General features: G+C 41.4%; 1 protein-coding gene across 1 annotated transcript; it reads right to left on the reverse strand.

Moving 5' to 3' along the window:
* Positions 1-989: 989 nt before the first annotated feature.
* CHI3L1 (chitinase 3 like 1) lies at positions 990-17,900 on the reverse strand. The gene is made up of 10 exons (XM_074308863.1): positions 17,684-17,900; positions 17,311-17,340; positions 13,360-13,561; positions 11,835-11,891; positions 9,747-9,897; positions 7,481-7,605; positions 3,219-3,333; positions 2,626-2,808; positions 1,888-2,004; positions 990-1,687 (listed from the first exon to the last, which is right to left on the reverse strand). The coding sequence occupies exons 1-10, from the start codon at positions 17,706-17,708 to the stop codon at positions 1,550-1,552; spliced, it is 1,143 nt and encodes a 380-aa protein (XP_074164964.1). The 5' UTR covers positions 17,709-17,900; the 3' UTR covers positions 990-1,549.
* Positions 17,901-19,828: the final 1,928 nt, after the last annotated feature.

Below are 19,828 nucleotides of genomic sequence, written 5' to 3' on the forward strand. Positions count from 1 at the left end.
GTCCCTTCACAATTTTGTCCTCCCCAAAAAGTCTTTTGAGACCCTAGGGCATTTCAAGGAGAGCAGGAGGATGGACATGAATAGTCTACAGCCTGGAAGAATCCTTACAACTATGGAAACTCTGGAACCAGATTTGGGCAAAAGAGAAATGGGGCCCTGGAGAATGGAGGGGAACAGAGACTACAGGGGTAGGATGTAGAAAGGATTATGGAACCTAGGAAAATCAGAGAGATGTGGTTTCCTCTATACTCCATGTTGGAGCCCTGGAATAATTGGAATCATAGAACCTGAGTTCAAATCTCAACTCCTACTACTTGTGTCAACTTGGGCAAGTCACCTAAATGCTGGAACTTGGGATTCCTCATATAAAATGAGGTAATTGGATTAGGCTCAGAATCATGGGACCTGAGTGTTGGAAGGGATCTCTTTCCTTACTAGTTATCTACTAGAACAACATTTAAAAGGACTGACCATTATGATATACCTAACTACTGCTTTACATTTGATCTTTAATAGACATTCTTATGACCAGGGCAGTTTCTTTCTATAGGACACATTTCCCATACCCAGCTCTTACTCCTAGTCCCCCAGATGGGATTAAAAACTCTGGGCCCAGAGCAGAAGCAGAAAGAATGGGAAGCAAGGACAGATGGTGTGCTGGGACCTAAGTAGAGGAGAGGGCATCCTTGATGGCCCCTGTTAGGTGGAAAGGCTTCTGATTGCAGAAATGTCCCAGAAGGAGAAACCCACCCATCACTTTCAGGATAGCCCATTCCAATTCTTGGTAGCTCTTAACTCCAGCTTTAACATTCTATGATGCTATGAACCCCAGTACCCAGCCTCTGTGGTTCTACCCAGCAGTTGATATTATTTCTTTTTGGACCAAAAACTGAAATGTGAGTGGAGGAGAGAAGTAGGGAGGAGTGCTTTGGAGAAGATGTGCAAAATGGCAGGTGCCACTAACAGCACAGACTGAGGACCAAGAAGACTTTTGAATTGTTCCCTTTATTATTCAAATAAACAGTAAAGAAAATAGAAAGGAAAATCCTTCAGGGTTAAAGCCAAACCTCTTCTCTAAAGAGAACAAGCAAAATTATGCAGAGGCCCATCCTAGCACAGGGCCCTGGAATGAGGAGGATTGCCATTCTAGGTTATGGAGGAAGTATCTACCCATCAATGACTGGGGTTTGAAGTTAGGGGGCTTAGGAATCAGCCCATGGACAGCTCCAGGATCTGGAAGCCCATTCAAGCCATCATCAAGTTTTCAATGAGGGTCAAACGTGTGGCCAGACTTGGTCCTGGTCTTCAGTCCTCACTGCCTGTCTCTCCCATTCTCCCAACCTCCCAAAGTGGCCCCTGAAGCAGAGAATAAAAGTGAGGGATACATTTGATCTTTAATAGACATTCTTATGACCAGGGCAGTTTCTTTCTATAGGACACATTTCCCATACCCAGATCTTACTCCTAGTCCCCCAGATGGGGTTAAAAACTCTGGCCCCAGAGCAGAAGCTGAAAGAATGGGAAGCAAGGACAGATGGTGTGCTGGGACCTAAGTAGAGGAGAGGGCATCCTTGATGGCCCCTGTTAGGGGGAAAGGCTTCTGATTGCAGAAGGTACCCTGGAAGTCATCCAAGTCAAGGGCCCACACCATGGCTCCTGCCAGCTGCCTAGTCTTCAAGTATTGTACCTAGCAGTGTAGATGAAACAATGAACAAGATTAGATTTCCCAGAAGACAATAGAGTACACACACACACACACACACACACACACACCTCACAAATATACAATTTGAATCTTTGGAGACTCAGCCCCATGTTCTCCCACCCTGGAAACAGATGTTTTTCCTTCCTTCCCCTCCATCCCAAAACTACCAAAGGAGCTCATACCTTGGCTGTGACACTTTCCTGATCCTCATATCCTACCCACTGGTTGCCTTTTGTGGCATAGGGAACCTTTTGTTCCAAAATCCTCTTAACGGTGGCTCCAGGGAGGAATTCACAGACCTGAAAGGGGAAAAAAAGAAAAGAAGAGGTACTAGTTGAGAATTTTCCCAATTAAGGAGGCCTTAAGACTGGCTGCCCCATATTGACAATCCCTTACTTTTCTGGTCCCCACTTCTGCACGGAGCATAAACACCCAAACCTGGTTGACATGAAGAGATTCAAATTGACTTTCATGCAAAATGAAATGTCAAGTGTCTGGCGAGCAGAGTTCTGAGCTGGCTCTGCTCTGGTTGGAAGGGGGAAAGGGAGGAAACAGGTGATACTTGTCAATCAATCAACAAGCATGTTTTAAGCAACTATGTGCCAGGAACTGTGTGAAGTAAGGGAGATATAAAGACAAAAATAAAAATCTCTTCCTACAAGGAGCTTATATGACGACCACATGGCCACACAATTAGGGGATTCAGTATAATAAGAAAGGTAGATTGGGGCCAGGTGAGGAAAGGCTTTATCCCTTCCCCCATCACCAAATCTTGTCTATGAGGCTTTCTACTTTTATTCCCATCTCCTATAAGATATTCCAGGTCTAATGAAAAAGGTAAAAATTGGGAAAGGTTAGCAGGAAGTGGTAGGGAAGGAGACTTCTTCCTTCTGATATCACTATTCCTTCCTTTTCATTACCTCATAATAGGCCAGGATCCCTTGCTCCCCTGTGTAGAGTCCTGCAGTCCCAGATCCCAGGATTGGTGCTCCAACTTCAGATTCTGGGGAGGCTAAGGTGAATGTATTCCCAAAGGTTGCGATACCCATGACCACTTTGCTGGCTGGGGCTCCCTTCACCAGCATATAGTTGACAGCAAATCTCTGGGGAGGAAAGGAAAGAAAAGAATATCATTAACATTTTTATGCAAAAGCATCCTCTGAGGCTTTCACCCAGGTCTTGGGATTCCAAGTGCATTGCTTTCTCTACTATACAATGTTGCTCATCCCTTAGTTCTCAAAGTGTAATCTAGAAAATTCTGATCTCTGAAACCCTTTCAGAAAGTTCACAGATTCAAAATTTTATTTCTGACATGGTCAATATCTATAAATATAACCCACATAAACAAAAATTCTTTGGGCAGATACTCAATTATTTCTAAAAATATAGAGCAAAAGTTTGAGAACCAGTGCACTAGCCTATTGGCCACCAGGGGGATTCTTCAGTGCTACCCAACCAACTGACTTCCATGTTTTCAATGATCCTCTTTTTTCCAACCTTTGAGGATACTCACAACATTGCTGTAGCTATCATCCTTCCTTCCCCTGAGTAGGGGGCTGTGGTGTCCCACGGTCTTTTGCCAGGCTCCATGGAAGTTGTAACTCATGAGATTGATAAAATCCAAATATCTGTAGCAAGGATAACAGTGGGTTGGATTGGGTTGGAGGAGAGGGAGCCAAAAGTAACCATCAACTTCAGTGCCATCATCATCACGAGGCCTTAAAAAACCTCACACTCTACTATGAGAGGTAAGATGGGGCAAAAATGTGACCCAGATGAGTCCCTGACCCCTGGAACCATGGTTCAAGGCAGACGGCCACATCACCATATATTCAGATAAGAATAATCCTTCATTCCCTCAGGATCTCAGTGTCCTCATGGACACTCCTATAATGAAGGTCAAAATCTTTCTATAACTTGGAAGAGAGTTTTGGGGAATCATTATAGTCAACAAATTCATCATCCTATAGTCAACCTTATGATGAGCTTCTTTGATTTTGATTCAATTCAAAAACATTGATTAAGCTCCTACTATATGCTAGGTGCAGAAGATCAACCAGTTAATCAACAAAGAGTTATTAAATGCTAATTACATGCTAAGTGCTTGAATTTTAAAGAAAAGGCAATAAAATAGTTCCTGTATTCAAGTGGATTTTGTTTTTATTGGGGTGAAACTATACATAGTCAGGTAAGCAAATAAGAAATATATAGCACCCAGCTGTAGCTAGTATTTCTATGGCGAATTAAGGTTTATAAAGACATAGGTTATATCATGAGGTGAAGAGGCCACCATTACAGCCTAGGAGGATCAGAAAAAGGTCTCACATAGCAGCAATTGGACCTGACTAGTTTTTGACTGCAGATATGTAACCATTTTCCATGCCTTTATCCCTGAAGCTTTACAAGGATGGTGGTTGTTATTATTTGTCCTTCTTCGAGAAGAAGACCCTGATATTAGGGTTCCCAAGACACACAATTGAGCTGGGTTTAAGTGAGGGAGGGCTGTGCAAAGTCACCAGCCTTTCTCCTCTGGAGCCATCTGGGTGCAGTGACAAGATAGAGATCAGGATGACTGGACAAGGATGGTAGAATCTGCCAGAGCTTCAATTCCGCTGGCATAGACTTTGGGAAACCCAGCATCACCACTAACTCAAGGTGCATTGTTTGTGTAGGATGTTAGTGGAGGTTCAGAGAGGGGAAGAGAACCCTTATTTAACTAATGCAACCCATTTCCAGTTACCTGTTTGTGCTTTGCCTGATCTATGGATTTCTGGTCCACTTCTTCAACCCTTTGGAGTTGAACCCTCCTTTTGGAAGGTTAAGGAATGGCAAATTTGTTTTAATATATGAGCCTGGGAGTTGCAAGGCTCAGTGTTCTTCTGTAGAAATAGGGATCCTAAGATTAAAGCTCTAGGGCTGTACTCTCCTCCAGGAGCATGGATAAAAAAGGGTTAACTTGCATGAATGGTCACTCACAAGGTGGCAGGGGAAAAGGTGAAAAGAAGTGATGAAATTTTCATATGTATAATAATTGATACTCATATAGCACATTAAAGTCCTCAAAGCTCTTTACATAAATTTTCTAATTTAATTTGCTATGAAAAAAGTCCCTATCCCACGTGGGCTAAGAAACATAATTATTTGAATCCAACAACCACTTAAGTGCCTATAAACTCTGTCCATTCCTTTTATTAAGTTTGGGGTTCAAAGCCCTTCATAAACTCTCACCTTTCCAGTCTTACATTTGACCCCTCCTCCATATTCTGATCCAATGACACTGCTCTCCTGGTAGTTTTTTGTACAAGAAACTCCTACTCCTAATTAGGAATTTCCTTGGGATATTTCTCCATGCCTTGAATTTCCTTCATATGTATTACAACCTCCTGGCTTTCCTGGCTTCACATCCTTGCTAAAATCCCATGTTACAAGAAGCCTTTGCCAATTCTCCTTAACGTTAACGTCTTCCCTCTATGATTATGTCCAATTTAGTTTGTAGAAATCTCATTTGTATATAATTGTTTGCATGTTGTTTTCCCCATTAGATTGTGAACTGTCTCAGAACAGGGATTATCTCTTGCCTTTCTTTGTCTCTCCAGCTCTTATACAACAGTGCTGAAAAAATATTTATTTATTATGACCGACTCTGACATTTGCAAGGGATAATGGCATCAATAGACTGCACATTGAATGCTTCAATGTGAAAAGATAAATGTACTGTTGCAGTCTACTTATCACTTCTTGGCACTTCTTCCCTGAATTATTATACATAATACATCATTTATATGATTATATATCTTTGAAAAGATTTTAATTGATATTTTAGCTTTCAATCTCTTTTGTCTCCTGTCCAATCTCCATTCAGCTGTCAAAATAATCTTCCTAAGAAAATTCTGACCAAATCATTCCCTTGCTCAAAAGCCTTGGATAGCTCCTGATTGCCTCTAGGTTAAAACACAAACCTCTCAGCCTGACATTTAAGATCTTACACAATCTCACTCCAGTCTTTTTTTTTTTTCCAACCTTATCTCAAATTACCTCCCTTCATGGACTTGGTATTATAGCCAAACTGGACCTAGAACTCTTCCCCAAACTCAACTTTCCTCCTTCCACCTGCCATTTTTGTGCAATCACACAAGTCTTCCACCATGATAGAAAGATTCTCCCTGTTCAACTCTACCACCCAATATTAAAGGCAGCCCCTATGAGAAATCTCCCAATGATGAAGAATGGCAGAGAAGCAATGACTTCAAGGCAGAGAGGGAAATGTACATTTAGAGGCACCAATAGAGAGATTTTTCTTTTGCTTTTGTTTTATAATACATGTTTGTTACAAAGATTTTGTGTTATTTATTTATTTTTTAGTGGGACAGAGGAGATGGAAGGAAAAAATTAATGCTTGATAATTTTAAAAAGTAGAATTTAATTGAAAAAATCCCAATCACAATTCACCTAAAAAAAGGGAGCAAATTCTTTAATGATTACATCAATATAAACAAGAAGAAAAAATATCACAGAACAACTGAAGATGATTGTTGGAAAATTATGAAGAACAAAGAAGAGATATGAAAAACCATATCCCAGCCCTTCTTTATAGAGGTGTGGGGGTGGGGGGAGGAGAATGGGAAAGAAACATATATATATGTATATAGATATAGATATATAGATATATCTGTATATCTATATCTCTCTATATCTATATCTATCTATATCTATCTATCGTCAGATTTTTTCTGTGTATTTATTAGCTTGGCTGATTTCCCCCCCTTCCTCTTTGTCTTTCTTTTAAAAATATTCTTTATTATGAAGGATGACTCTAAGAAGGGAGATGGGAGAGATACAGGGGGAAATTTGGAACATGTAAAAATAAGATACTAATAAAATGATTTATTATGCTGAATATGCTGAAGGCAGGGACCTTGTTTTTGCCTTTCTTTGTATTCTCAGTTCTTTGCACAGAGCTTGGCACATAGTAAGCATTTAATAAAATCTTGTTAATTGACTGACTAATCTCTCCAGTAGTTAATGCTTTCATTCTCTCTCCTCAAATTACCTTGTTTTATTTTCTGTGTTCATGTTGTATCTAGCCACTGAAGAACTGAGCTCGTTAAGAACAGAGTTTTCCATCTTTGTATGCCCACCACCTAGTGTGTACAATGCCTTGCACATAGTAGGCACTTAATAAGTATCCACTGAACCTTTTGAAAAGACAGGGAAAAAACATTCCTGTCCTTGAAGACCAGTTTACTTTCTCTTATTTCAATCTCCCCTGAAGAGAAGAAACATACAAAAGGCCTCAATAAACTGTGAAGCTGACACAAAGGTAAGGTATTGTCATTATTCTTCCCTTGGCAGCCACCAGCACCATGCTACTCCCATCATTGTTGGGAGAATTTGATTCTTTGTCTCATCTGATCCCCGAATAGTCCTATGAGTAATTGTCTAATTTTTCATCTTATTCCTCAAGAGTTAGCACAAACTACTCCCCATGGAGTATAGAGTAGTATAGCCCCATGGCTATAATTTAACCTGTGAGAAGGGGCAGCTTAGCTGGGGATACATAGTCATAGTTGGGATTACAAAGGTAGCAAGGAGATAAGGTCATATGGAACTAGTAGCAGATCTGATTCTAAAAGCCCAGTCTCCTGCTTCCTGGTTCTCTGCCCTGTCCATTCAGTAGCCACATTGGTCAGTGTCAGGCAGGAAAAGCAGAGGAACAAAGATTTGAGAAGGGTGGTTGGGGGAAATGAAATGAGGGATCAAAGAGGGAAGACTCACTCAGAGATCTTGCGGATGTCATAGCCTGCATCAAGTGCGACCCTCCCAGCAGGCAATGCTGCACTGAGCAGAAGTCTCTCCTTTCCAGTCCTCTTAGCTTCTTTGGAGAATTCATCTGCCATTTCCTAAATAAGAGATACACTCCATACTCATATCCTGCTGGGAGTCTCCAATTGCCTTCCTCACTCTCCCATGACCAATGCTAATCAACCTGAATGGAGCTTGAGCAAAAAAAAAAAAAAAAAAAAAGAGTTCCCCATCCTTTCGTCCTATCCATTCTTTTTAATTTATAAGGCTATTTACATCCATTCATGCATGTACTATCTACTCAGCTAGAATTAAACAGTGACATGGAAAAACCCGGACAAGGAAAATAATCTTAAACTCCTTCCTGTGTAATCATCACAGATCTAGAGCTCCATGAGACCTCAGAGGCTTTCTAGTCCAAATCCTCATTTTACCAGAAGAACTTGAAGCCCCAGGATGATTTGTTCAAGATGACTCCCATTTTAAAGTTTTCTTGGGAAGCAACTCTTCCTACCTGCTTTGCTCAAACTAATAAAATGAGACTTTGCTTCCCTAGAACACACATAATATGAAATGAAGAGAAATTAGAACGAATTTATTCTGTGTTCAGGTCTTTTTTTCTTAAAGGGATTTTCCCTGGAGCCTAGTTGTAAATGGAGATATTTAGGTTGTCCCTAAACCAGAGCTGGTCCTCACTGATTAAGATGTTTGCAAGGTAGTAGGCAGCCTGGGATAAAACAGATGTCAAGAAAGGAAGGGAGGAAGGAAGGGAGGAATAGAAGAAGGAGGGAAGGAAGGGAGGGAAGTAGTAGGGAAAGAAGGAAGAGAGGAAGGAAGGGAAAAAGGGAGGAAGGAAAGGAGGGAGGGAAAAAGGAAAAAAGGGAGGGAAAGAGGAAGGAAGGAATGGAGGGAGGGAGGGAAGAAGAGAAGAAAGGAAGGAAGAAAAGACAGAAGGAAAGAAAGAAGGGCAAGAGGGAAGGAAGAAAGGAAAGCATTTATTAAGCACCTACTATCTGCCAGGCCCTGTGCTAAGCACATTAAAAATATTATCTCATTTGTTCCTCACACAATAGCTCTAGAAGTTAGATACTAAACTTGGGAATAGGTGAGCTAAATTCAATAATTGAGAGATAGCAGGATGTTTGATCATCTGCCATCTCAAAGCAGGGAGAGAAAGAGAATAGAGGGCCATAGATAGTGGGGGAACTCTGGGTAAGGTATAGGACCCTTCAGCTCAGAGAGAATTTGCTGACATTGGCTGGTTTGGCTCCCCATCTCCCTTTGATGTTCTCACCTTTTCCTGAGAAGTCAAGGAAGGCGATACTTACAGGGTGCTTATAGTTAGCACCTACTCAGTGTGATTGATGAGATAATGGTTCTCTGGTTCACACATGCTCAGTGTGCTATAGTGATGTAATTGAACTAGGATATTTAAGGTCTGAGAGGACTGGAGGGAGGAGAGAGAGACAGAGGAGAGTATGAGAGTGAGAGTGAGTAAATGAGTGAGTAAGTGATTGAGTGAGTGAGTTCAATCTCAAACTCACAGACTCCAGACTCCAGACTCCAGAATAAAAGACTCCAGACTCTATTCCTGACCATCCTCATGGTGACTCTCCTGCTAAGACCAAGGCCTGTCCAGAGACCCTCCAGAAAGCTAGCCTGGACATTACAGTACCCCACAGTCTTCTCATGATATCTGTAAACTTGGAACAGATATTTCCCTAGCCTCTAGGTACCTCATGGCTAACAAACAGATCTGTTCTGTAATATCCATAAAATAAGAATCTCTATTTGTGCCTTCCCTCCATTAATAACCCTCTTCCCTCTGTTATTTATTTCTTATTTATCCTATATGTAGCTTGTTTGTAATTATTTGTTTGCACATGTTTGTCATTTCCATTAGATTGTGAGCATCTTAAGGGCAGGGATGGTTCTTTCTTTGTACCTCCAGAACCTCCCACAATGCCTGGAATGTAGCAGATGATTAATAAATGCCTATTAAGTGACCAACAGCCTCTTGTTCCTATTCTAGAGCCACTCAGCCTATGAAGTCAGGAAGATGTTCTCAGTGCTCACCTCAATACCATCTTGCTACAGTGGAAGCCTGTTTCCTTTGTTCTGTCCTTGGCAGGAGAGAACGGCTGCAGACAGTTACAAGACACATGCCCCGACCTCTGCCTAACTCCTCCTAACCGTCTTCTTCACCCCTCCTTTCCACCCCTCCCCCGGGTTTCCATACCTGAAGCAATAAGGCATAATTTTCTTTCTCTTTCCGTCCTGGGTAGAGCCAGGCTACGTCCAATCCGTTAAAGTTGTATGTCCTCAGGAATGTTGTGACCGAATTGATAAAGGTGCTTCTGCTCTCAGCTTGGGACGCCATGTCAGAGAACCTAGAACCCAACCCCCCCACAATTTGTAAGTGCCATGCTGAAGGACCCAGGAATTCCAGGATGGCAAATGAGAAAAAGTTCTGAACTGGGATTTAAGACACTTGGTTCTAGACCTGGCTCATGATATGACTCACTTATTATGTAACTGTTTACCAGTCAATTCCCACTATCAGCCTCAGTATCCTGTGCTATAAAAAAAGAAAGGGGGCAGTCTCTAAAATTTCTAGCTCAATCCCCTCATTTACTGAAGCCTGGAGAGTTTAAATAGTGTATTTAAGAGAGTATATCTAAATCCACACAGGCAATGACAAAGGGATTTTAATAATAAATATTATATATATATAACAAAATAACAAATAAATAAAACAAACAAAATAACATTTAATAACAAAAAAAAATAACAAAGGATTTAAACCTAGGCTCTCCAGCTCTAATCTCAGACCATGTTTCACCATACCATACTGCCTCCCCTTCTTTTACAGGACTATTTTAGTCTAAGTATTGATTATCTGATGGGAGGCAGCAGCTGAGGCAATGTACTTAGCACTGAAAAGTCCAATATTCTGATTCAAGGCTGCTCCAACCAAAAGCCCCTTGTAATTACTCATAGCTGGTATCTATTTTGTCCCTTCATGACCTGAGAGCATTTCTTACTATCCTGCTAGTCACGCCTTTGGGTCTTTCACAAATAATGCCCACTTCCCGGAATTCCATCAAACTGTTCCTCTTCCAGATCCTGTCCTTCTGTGTCTTCCAATCTCTACTCCCACCTCCTCCAGAAAACTTCCCCTTACTAGCCATACTTGGCTCAGTTCATGCTGGTTGTGCCCCACAGAACTGATGACAGTGAATGTGTAACTATGTGGTTTATAACCACTCCCTTGACCCTATACCCTAGGTCTGTGTTTTTCACACATAATACTCCATCTTTCAGCTTCAAGCATTTACTTCCCCATTCCTTACCCTGTCTCCTGACTTCCTTGGCTTCCTTCAATTCTCAGCTAAGATCCCTGAGTTTCTGAAAGAAAACCTTTCCCCAACCTCTTTAATCTTTCTCAGTGTTGTTCCTCTGTTAATTATGTTAAGTCAAGCTGTAAATAGCATGTTGATATATATAGTTATTTGCCATTGTAGATGCCATTAAACTGTGACCTGAGAGTATGGGCCATATTTTTGCCTTTCTTTGTAGCTTCTGCTCTCAGCACAATGCATGGGATACAGTAGGTATCTACTAATTGCTTGCTGATGGACTGAATATTCTGCACTACCTAGAGAAAGAGCAGTAATGAGTGCCCTGTGACTGGGAAGTCTTTGTGCAGAGAGTAGATGACCAATTGTCTTAGTCCATATGAATGATATTCTTTCTGAGATGCCAAATGGACCAGATGAAGACCATTCCAATTCTGACACATTGTGATCCTGTCCTCTAAGAACCTCTTTTACTCTCATCCAGACAAGTGTTCAGCCATCAAACCTCTGCTTAAAGTCCTCCAGTGATGGGGAAGTAATCACTTCTTGAAGCAATCTATTGTTTTTTGGACAGCACCAATAATTAAGAATGTTTCCTTCCATAGTCTAAATTCTGTCCAATGGACCTGAGCAGAATAGTTTTAATCCTTGTTCATGAGGCAGGAATTCAAATATCTGAAGATAGCAATCATCTACCCTATAATTTTTCTTCTCTAGACAAAAAATTCCCAATTCCTCCCAATCACTCTTTGAATAGCATGGTTTCCAGTGCCCTCTTCATTTAGCTCGCCCTCTTCCAGTTAGTCAACATCCTGGAACTGACACAATACTCCAGATGTGATCTTACCAAGATGGTCTAGAGAAGGACTATCTGAAACTTTACCTTCCCACCTTCTGTTTTACTCATGGAAGAAAGGAATGAGAGGTTAGTAAGCAAATCCGTTTGTCTAGGAAGGGTGATATCTTACCTCTTGGTGCCCATTTTCCATCCACCCACAGACAAGAGTGTCTTCAGTTTGGGGTTCCTGTGAGGCAAGAGAGAAGAAGAGGATAGCAGAAGCTTTCAGACAGATGCTGGATAGCCACCTCCCAAGGATGCTCTAGCAGGAATTCTTGGTTTTGGGGAGATCGAATGAGAAGGCACCTACTTTCCTTCCAAAATTAAAGATCCTATTCTTCTAGGGGACCCTTTTATCCCTTCTCACTGTTAACAAGATCATCAAAAATTATTAGGTTATTTTATTTATAGAATATATAGAATTCATATATTAATATACAATAGATAGAAGGCATTAGAAAGTGCCTTATCTAAATTTTTTTTTATAGATGAAAAGTCTTAAGTCCTTAGAGAAGCACAAGTAGTAAGAAGGCTCATAGGATTATAGATCTAAAGCTGGAGGGACCTCAGAGGCTATCTAATCCAACCTTGTCATTTTACAGATGAAGAAACTGGGGCCAATGGAGAATAAATGAATTGACTAAGTTACAAGTTGGCAAGTATCAGAGGTAGCATATGAACCCAGGTACTCTGACTGCAGAGCTGATGCTCTTCTCTCTATGTCATACTGCTTCCTAAAATGGCTTAGACTTAATATATGCCAAGGGAAAGGAACAACTGAAGCTCACTGGGGTTTATAGGAGTTAGAGCTGACAGGATCTTGGATGTCATTCTTCATTTGACAAAGAAAAAAGCTCTTAAATGGCATGTCTAACTTCATACACCTAGTAAGTAGCAGAATCTGGGTTTAACCGTATGTATTCTGATTCTTTTTAAAGGCAGCTTCACCTATCTGCTTTCTGTTGTATCCTAGCAGGGAAGCTTTAAGATGGATGCAGTGGAATCATGGCATCCCAGAACCATAGACCATCCAATCAGTTCTCTGCCTTCATGAACATCTGCTATTGGCTGGTGGCTATTGATTTTACAAAACTGAGAATTTGCCTACTCCCCAAGGAGCAACATCTACAGTTAAGAAAGGATGCTTTCAAGATGTTTAGGGACTGGCGAGCAAGAACTCCAGCTCCATCTTGCTTTGACTTCAAATTCGATGTGGCAGAAAGAGCATTAGGTTTCCAGCCATAAGACCTTTGCATGAACTCTAGCTCTACTATCTACTAGCTATGAGACCGAGCTATCTGTCTTTAGGTCTTGATTTGCTGAATTGTAAAATGGCGAATTTAGAAAGTTGATTGTCAAAGTTTCTTTGAACTCTAAATCCTCTACTCTTGTGACTCCCAGGACAGTAATAGCAAGCTTCTCAAACTCTGTCCCAGATGCCTCTTGCTGATCTCTCTGCCTCCAGAGGACTCCTGAGTCCAAGCTTAGAGCCTTTGAAGTATCAGCCATGAAAATCTACTTCAGGTATTCAGGATTATGTGCATTTCTTTGTCCTGTTGGCAAAAATTCGTCCCACCCTAGTTACTCTCTTTTGTTTCTGCCCTTTGTCTATTCTCAGAAGGAGGAGGAAAGGAAGAGGGGCCCAGGTGGCTCACCTTTGTTTGAGCTCATTCAGAGTTTCATAGAGTGTCACATCATTCCATTCCCAGGTGTCAATCTGATTATTGCTTATGTTGGCAAAGCTGTAGATGACGTGGGTACACAGGTTGGCATCAATATTATCTGGAAGGCATGCGGCATCTCCATCCCGGTACTGGGACCAGCTGGTATAGTAGCAGACCAGCTTGTAAGCATAGCCTAAGAGGGGCAGAGAATAGGTGCATGGGCAGAGTCCCACGAGTCATTATTTTTAAGGGGAGGGTAGATTGGTGCATACTTAGAGAGAGAGGGAGGGATTCGGTCCCTGGGCGTGGGAAGCTCCTAGATTGGTAGGGAAATTAAAACTCCCATCCTCAGGGAGACACCAACTTAATAAGGGAGGTGTAATTGAATTCTTATTCTCAAGAACTACAAAGATATTAACTGCCCAAATAAAATTGACTGTTAATGATATTGTTGTTATTGTTATTCAGTCATTCAGTTTTATCCATGAGGTTTTCTTGGTTAAAATATTGGAGTAGTTTTTGTCATTTATTTTCCACTATGTTCCCATTTTACAAATGTGAAACTGAGGTAAATAGGAGTTAAGTAACTTGCCCAGAGTCCCACAGCTAACAAGTATCTGAGACTGCATTTGAACTCATCTTCCTGACTGTACCACCTGTTAATGATATTATTATCCCCCAAAAAAGCTATAGAGAAGACAATCGGTTACTGATCAATACCAGATTAACAAACACCACATTTTCACAATCACATATCTGAGTGAATAGCACAAAGAATATAGGATCCTACCTTACTTGTTTGTTTGTTGCTTATTGTAAAGCATTTGATGCAGTAAAGCAAAACTCAGCATAAAATCCTTTCCTCAGTAAAGTATCTCACATGCTAAAAGCATTCAAAAGTTTTGACAGACATAACAGTGATGATTGTTCATCTCCAATTGTAAGGAGTTAAATAGGAAGAAAATCATATTAATATCGTTCAAGGTACCAAGGAACTATGTATGAAACACAGAGGGTTTGAGCATCTTTGAGTTCACTTAAGGAAGACTTCTGGGAGGTAGTAAGTTTTGAGTTGAGTTTTGAAAGGGAGGACACACATTGATTGAGAAAGGGATTTGACAACATAGGAATGCCCAAAGACAGATAATCCATTCAGCAAGCATTTATTAAATACTTGCTTCCTATCAGGAGCTATGCTAAATGCTGGGGACATGAAGTCAAAATAAAAATAGTCCCTGTTTCTAAGAAGCTCATATTTAATTGATCAGAAACAACCTGTTCCCCAGATTAGGAACTACAAAATATCAAAATGGGAGGTAACATTAGCATCTGGAAATAATAAGAAAGGTTTTGTTTGGTAGAGGGCATCTGAGCTGAGCCAAAGGAAGCTGGGGAGGGCAAGAGATGGGATTCCAGGCATCATGGCTCCACCCATATGCAAAGGCAGGGAAATCATACAAAACATCCTTTATAAGGGGTCAGTGCGCAGGCCAGTTTGATTGGAATGTAGCATGCATGAAGGAAAGTAGTGTTCCATAAGCTTGGAAAGAGACAAATTGAGAAAGACTTTAAAAGCCAAAGGAAGCAGTTAGAATTTTAACCAATCAACAAGTCATGAATACCTACTATGTGCCAGGTACTATACTCAGATAATAAGAAACTTCTGCCATTTCTTGAGTGGGAATACTGTGGTTGGAGCTATGCCTTAGGAATGAAATATCAATTTAACAGCTGTGTAGAGGATGAATTGTAGGAGTGAGAGACTTGAGGTGAATTAGGAGGATACTGAAATCGTTCAAATGAAAGGCTTTGAAATCCTGTAGGGGGATGGCCACATGAGTGGAAATAAGGGGTGCATACCTGAGCCGTCATGAAGACAGAATTAACCAAACTTGGCAAGTGATTGGCTCTAAGGAGTGAAGGAGCTGAGGAAAATTAAGGATGCCTCTGACCTTGCAAACCTCAGTGATTAGAAGGATGGTGGTGTCCCCAACAAAAATAAACAAAAAATCAGGAAGAGGGGAGGATTTGAGAGGAAAAATAAGTGCTGTCTTGAGCATGTTGAATTTGAGGTAGTTTTGAGGTAGTTTGATGAGTAAAGATGCTGGAATCAGGAATCCTTCCTTAGATACTTATTGGGCAAGTTAATAAAGCATTTTCAACCCCACTTTCCTCATCTGTTAAAAAATAAGTAAAATAACTGCATCTACCCCCAAGAGTTGTTATGAGGGCAAAGTGAGATAATACTTGTAAAGCACTTTGCAAACTTCCAAGTGCTAGTTATTATTGTTATAATTTGAGATAACTAGAGGACATTCAGTTGGAAATGTCCAGTAAGCAGTTAGTGATGCAGAGAAAGACTGGGGCTGTCTTTATGGATCTTTGAGACATCTTCATAGAGGTGATAGTTGAATCCATGGGAACTAAAAGGATCATGAAAAGAAAGTACAAAGAGAGATGTGGAAAGGGCACAGGATGGAGCCATGGATATACCCTTATACGTTGGAGATGGGACAAAGATGATCTTGCAAAAAAGAGGATTATCCAGACAAGAAGGAGGAACCAAAGGAATGAATACCCAGGGAAGAGAGGGTGTCTTGGAGGAAGATACGGTCAACTGCCAAATGCTGCAGAGAGGGCCCATGCTTGGTGGTCCATGTCCGTAATCCTTATCATTTGGGTAGTTGAGACTGGTGGCTTACTTGAGCTTAAGAATTCTGAGCTTCTGCAAACTGAGCCAATAAGATATCTGCACTACATCTAGCACCAGTATGGTGAGCCTCTGGGAATAAGGAACTGAACCTTATCAAGTTACAAACAGGAGCTAGTCAAGTATTAAGTCAATCAGTGGTATTGGATCAAGAATGGCCTTCAGTTGTGCCTTCAGTTTGAGAGACAGGGAAACGCAGTCATTAAAACAACAACAACAAAACAACCAAAACAAAATAACTGCTGCAGAGAGAGCAAGAAGGATAAATAAGAAAAGACCTTTGGGTTTGGTAATTAAGAGATTATTGTTAAACTTTAAGATAGTTGTTTAACTTGAATGATGAAAACCAGATTGCAAGTGATTTAGAAATGTAAAACTGTGAACAAGAGATAGCTCATGGTAAAGGAGCTCTATTTTCTCAGTAAAGTATGAGGCAAAGTCCTCTGTTGAAATGAGGAATAAGGGGATGGTATACAAAGGGAGAGAAGAGAGAAGAGGAGAAAGAAGAGAAGGAGAAGAGGGAGGGAGAGGGAAAAAAGAGAAAGGGGGGAGAGAAGAGAGAGGAGAGGAAATAGAAATCTTCCTTTAGATACTTACTGGACAAGTTAATAAAGCTTTATCAGCCTCAGTTTCCTCATCTCTAAAAATAAGTATAATAACTGCATCCCTGCAGAAAGTGTCTTAGAGGAGGATATGTTGCAGAGAGGGCCATATTGGTCCACATCTGTAATATCTGTCACTTGGGAAGTTGAGGTTGGTGAAGATGAGAGAAGAGAAGAGGAGTGGAGTGGAGAGGAAAAGAGAAGAGAGGAGAGGGAAGGGGAGAAGAGGGCAGGGGAGGAAAGGAGAGGGCAGGAGAGTCGTTATAGTATGAGTTTGATCAGCATTCTTGAAGCTATAGTAAAGTTCTCTCCCATATAACAGGTATTATTATCTTTTGTAAACTTCTCTTTACTGTACATGAGCTAAAAGGCCCCCCTTTCCAATCCTCAGTCTCTAGATAAACCTGTATCCCAGGGAATGTAAGCTCCTTGAGAGCAGGGAATGTTGTCTTTTTCTCTTTCCCTAGTAGGCACTCTATAAACATGCAGAATTGAATTCAAAGTCCTTCACTGGGCCTGAGCTGCTACCCAGAAGCACAAGAAGGAGAAATTCCCTAGGATTGAATCCCACTCTCCCACACATGCATTTCCACTTTTTCTCCCTCCCCCCCATTCTCCCATGATACTTACTGTATTGGAATAGCACCAAGAGGCTGAAACCTGGAAGGAAATAAACCTACTGTCAGAGGAGTTATTTATCTTGGGTTCCACCAGGACATTTGCCTAGCCCCTCACCTCCTCACCCAGTCAAGCTGTACGTTATCCATTGTCCCTGGGGCTTTTCTAGAGCCTAGCCTTCCAACTTCTTCCCAGAAATGAACCTGGACTGGAGTCAACCTTCTGTTTCCCCTCCTAGCCTGATACCAGTCATGGGTATCCTTGGACAAGTAGGTGGCAGGCTGGGCTCCCAGAGATGGGCTCATGGCGGAGGGAGCCACATACAGCAACTTCCCCCCCTGAAAATTCAGGTTTCCCAACTCCCATTGACTGACTCCTCACAGACCTATCTCAGCTGTTTTCAGACCCATCTCTGCTGGACTGCAGAACGTCAGAAAGCTGTGCTTGCTGTCTGTGTCAGCTGCCCACTGCCTGTGGCTTTACTGCCACTCCTCGTGTCTGCTTTCCTGCTGCCCGTATGGTCTCCCCCAGCTCCTGGCTTCCTTTTATCTAACTCTACTCAACTCCTTTTCACCCTAAGCCCATCCTAGTTTACAGGAATCAAGCAATTCATAAATAAAGGAACTAAAGACTTAGTGGTGGTGGAGTGCTTTGGGCAAAGAAAAAATGAGTTGTGAAATGCTGAGAATTTCATAATCCCCAGGATTAGTATTTTTTTGAGTTCTGCAAAGGGTAGAGTCCAATTTAATGGGTCCTGTCATTTGCCCTGGCCTCTGATAATGATCATTACCTCCCTTCCCAAATCTCACACTTCATATCTCTACCTCCCAGACGACAGACCTCAATGCCCCGCTGCCAGAGTGAGCCTCATTTCCTGACAACGGCTCTGTTTTTCCCACTCTTGTGCCCCCCTTGCCCCAGCCAGGGGTTTCTTTCTCAAATAGCTTCCCGGATTAAACTGCTGGAGTTTTTCATCTATGCAAACTTCTCTCAAGTCCCTCAGCCTCTTGGTTTTTAGCATTAATGGAAACCAGCCCAGGGAAATTATGCAATTTGTAGATTCCCTTAACAAGGCCCCTGTTTTCGCTCTGGTGAACCAAGGCTTGGTGCCCTAAACTCCCGATCCTACTGTACAACATTGTTGACACAGGTTGCTGGAACAGAAACTGGCTTAGGATTCTAAGAGACGGGAAACCATGGGCAGGGAGGGATGGAAACTGCACTGCTCTCTTGTTTTGTCAGGTTTAGTCAAAGAAAATGGATATTTCAAAATAGTGCAGGACTCGTGTCTATTCGGTTTGACAGTCTGCACGGTGTGCATTGTAGGACAGGTCCCAAAGGCTATCACATGATTCTGGGAAGCCTTGCTACTATTCCCTAGGTTTTGGGGTGCTATCTTGTGCCAGCAGCTTTTCAACCTCTTATTTGAGCCCCCATCCAGAGGGGCAGATCAAACCAGTTTGACAGGTAAAATCATTAGTATTAGTATAAGGTATTTAATAAAATAGAGGGGCAAAATATATCAAAGGTTTTGAGTTAAATAGGCATACTTCCCCTGCCATGTGTCCCTGGGGAAGTGCTAGGCTCAGCTTCTTGTGGACCACTCTGCTTCCTCAATACAGCAGGAGAAGCAGACCTCAAGGAACACACAGCAAGGGGTCTGCAGCAGAACTAAGAGTGGTTAGTTTCTCACCAAAGGAACTATTGTAGAGAGAACTGTTATTTCTCCTGGGGAGGAGAATCAGGTGATTCTTGAAGATCAGAACACAGCTTCTATTTTCTTGTCTTCTTTACCTAGTGGACCCCCTACCTTCTCCTTTGCCTGATTTTTCTCAATATCTTTGAAAACTCATTGTCTCCTGGGAGAATATAGTTCTCAGAGTAAGCCCAGTTTCTGTGTTTACGGACATATCCCTTCCATCATATTTTTCTGATATTCTTGTAATTTGACACACTTCAAATTAAAGTCATTAAAGACATCCTGTGAAGGTCTGATCCAGAAGGAGCTATAAAGCTGAACCCAATATACCATCTCCCTGCACTAATACTTTCTATTCCCCATTTTCACATTGAGAGATAGGTAGCTCTGCTATCCATTAAAAGTCTGCAAAACATTTAGGTTGAGTGGTCACTGTTCATTAAGCTTTATATTCTTCCAGTTCTCAACTTTCCTTAGATGGACATGTGGAGGACTGTTAAGTTTTTGCATATTCTTTTCTAGATCTTGGTGCGCCAAAGGATTGGACTAGGGAATTAATGTAATGGGAAGGAATAAAAGAGGAAAAGAAGGAAGGAAGGAAAGAAAGGAGGGAGAAAACAAAGATTTATTAATCACTTAGTGCCAGGTCTGTGCCAAATGCTTTACAAAAAAATCTAACTTGAACCTCACAATTCTGAGAGTTAAAGTGTTTTATCAATCCCCATTTTATAGTTAAGAAAATTGAGGCAAACAGAGAGTGAATTACTTGTACAGGATCAGGAGGCTGGAATTGAATTCAAGTCTTCCTGACTTCAGGCTTGGAGACACCAT

Source organism: Sminthopsis crassicaudata, chromosome 4 (assembly GCF_048593235.1).
Source record: "Sminthopsis crassicaudata isolate SCR6 chromosome 4, ASM4859323v1, whole genome shotgun sequence".
In the NCBI taxonomy this organism is placed as follows: domain Eukaryota; kingdom Metazoa; phylum Chordata; class Mammalia; order Dasyuromorphia; family Dasyuridae; genus Sminthopsis; species Sminthopsis crassicaudata.

Coding starts and splice junctions, on each gene's coding strand:
- CHI3L1 (XM_074308863.1), bottom strand. CDS start 17,708: ATGGGTCTGAAAACAGCTGAGATAG. Junction 9,898..11,834: donor TGGAAAATGGGCACCAAGAG/GTAAGATATCAC, acceptor GTTGGGTTCTAG/GTTCTCTGACATGGCGTCCC. Junction 1,688..1,887: donor AGGAAAGTGTCACAGCCAAG/GTATGAGCTCCT, acceptor CTACACTGCTAG/GTACAATACTTGAAGACTAG.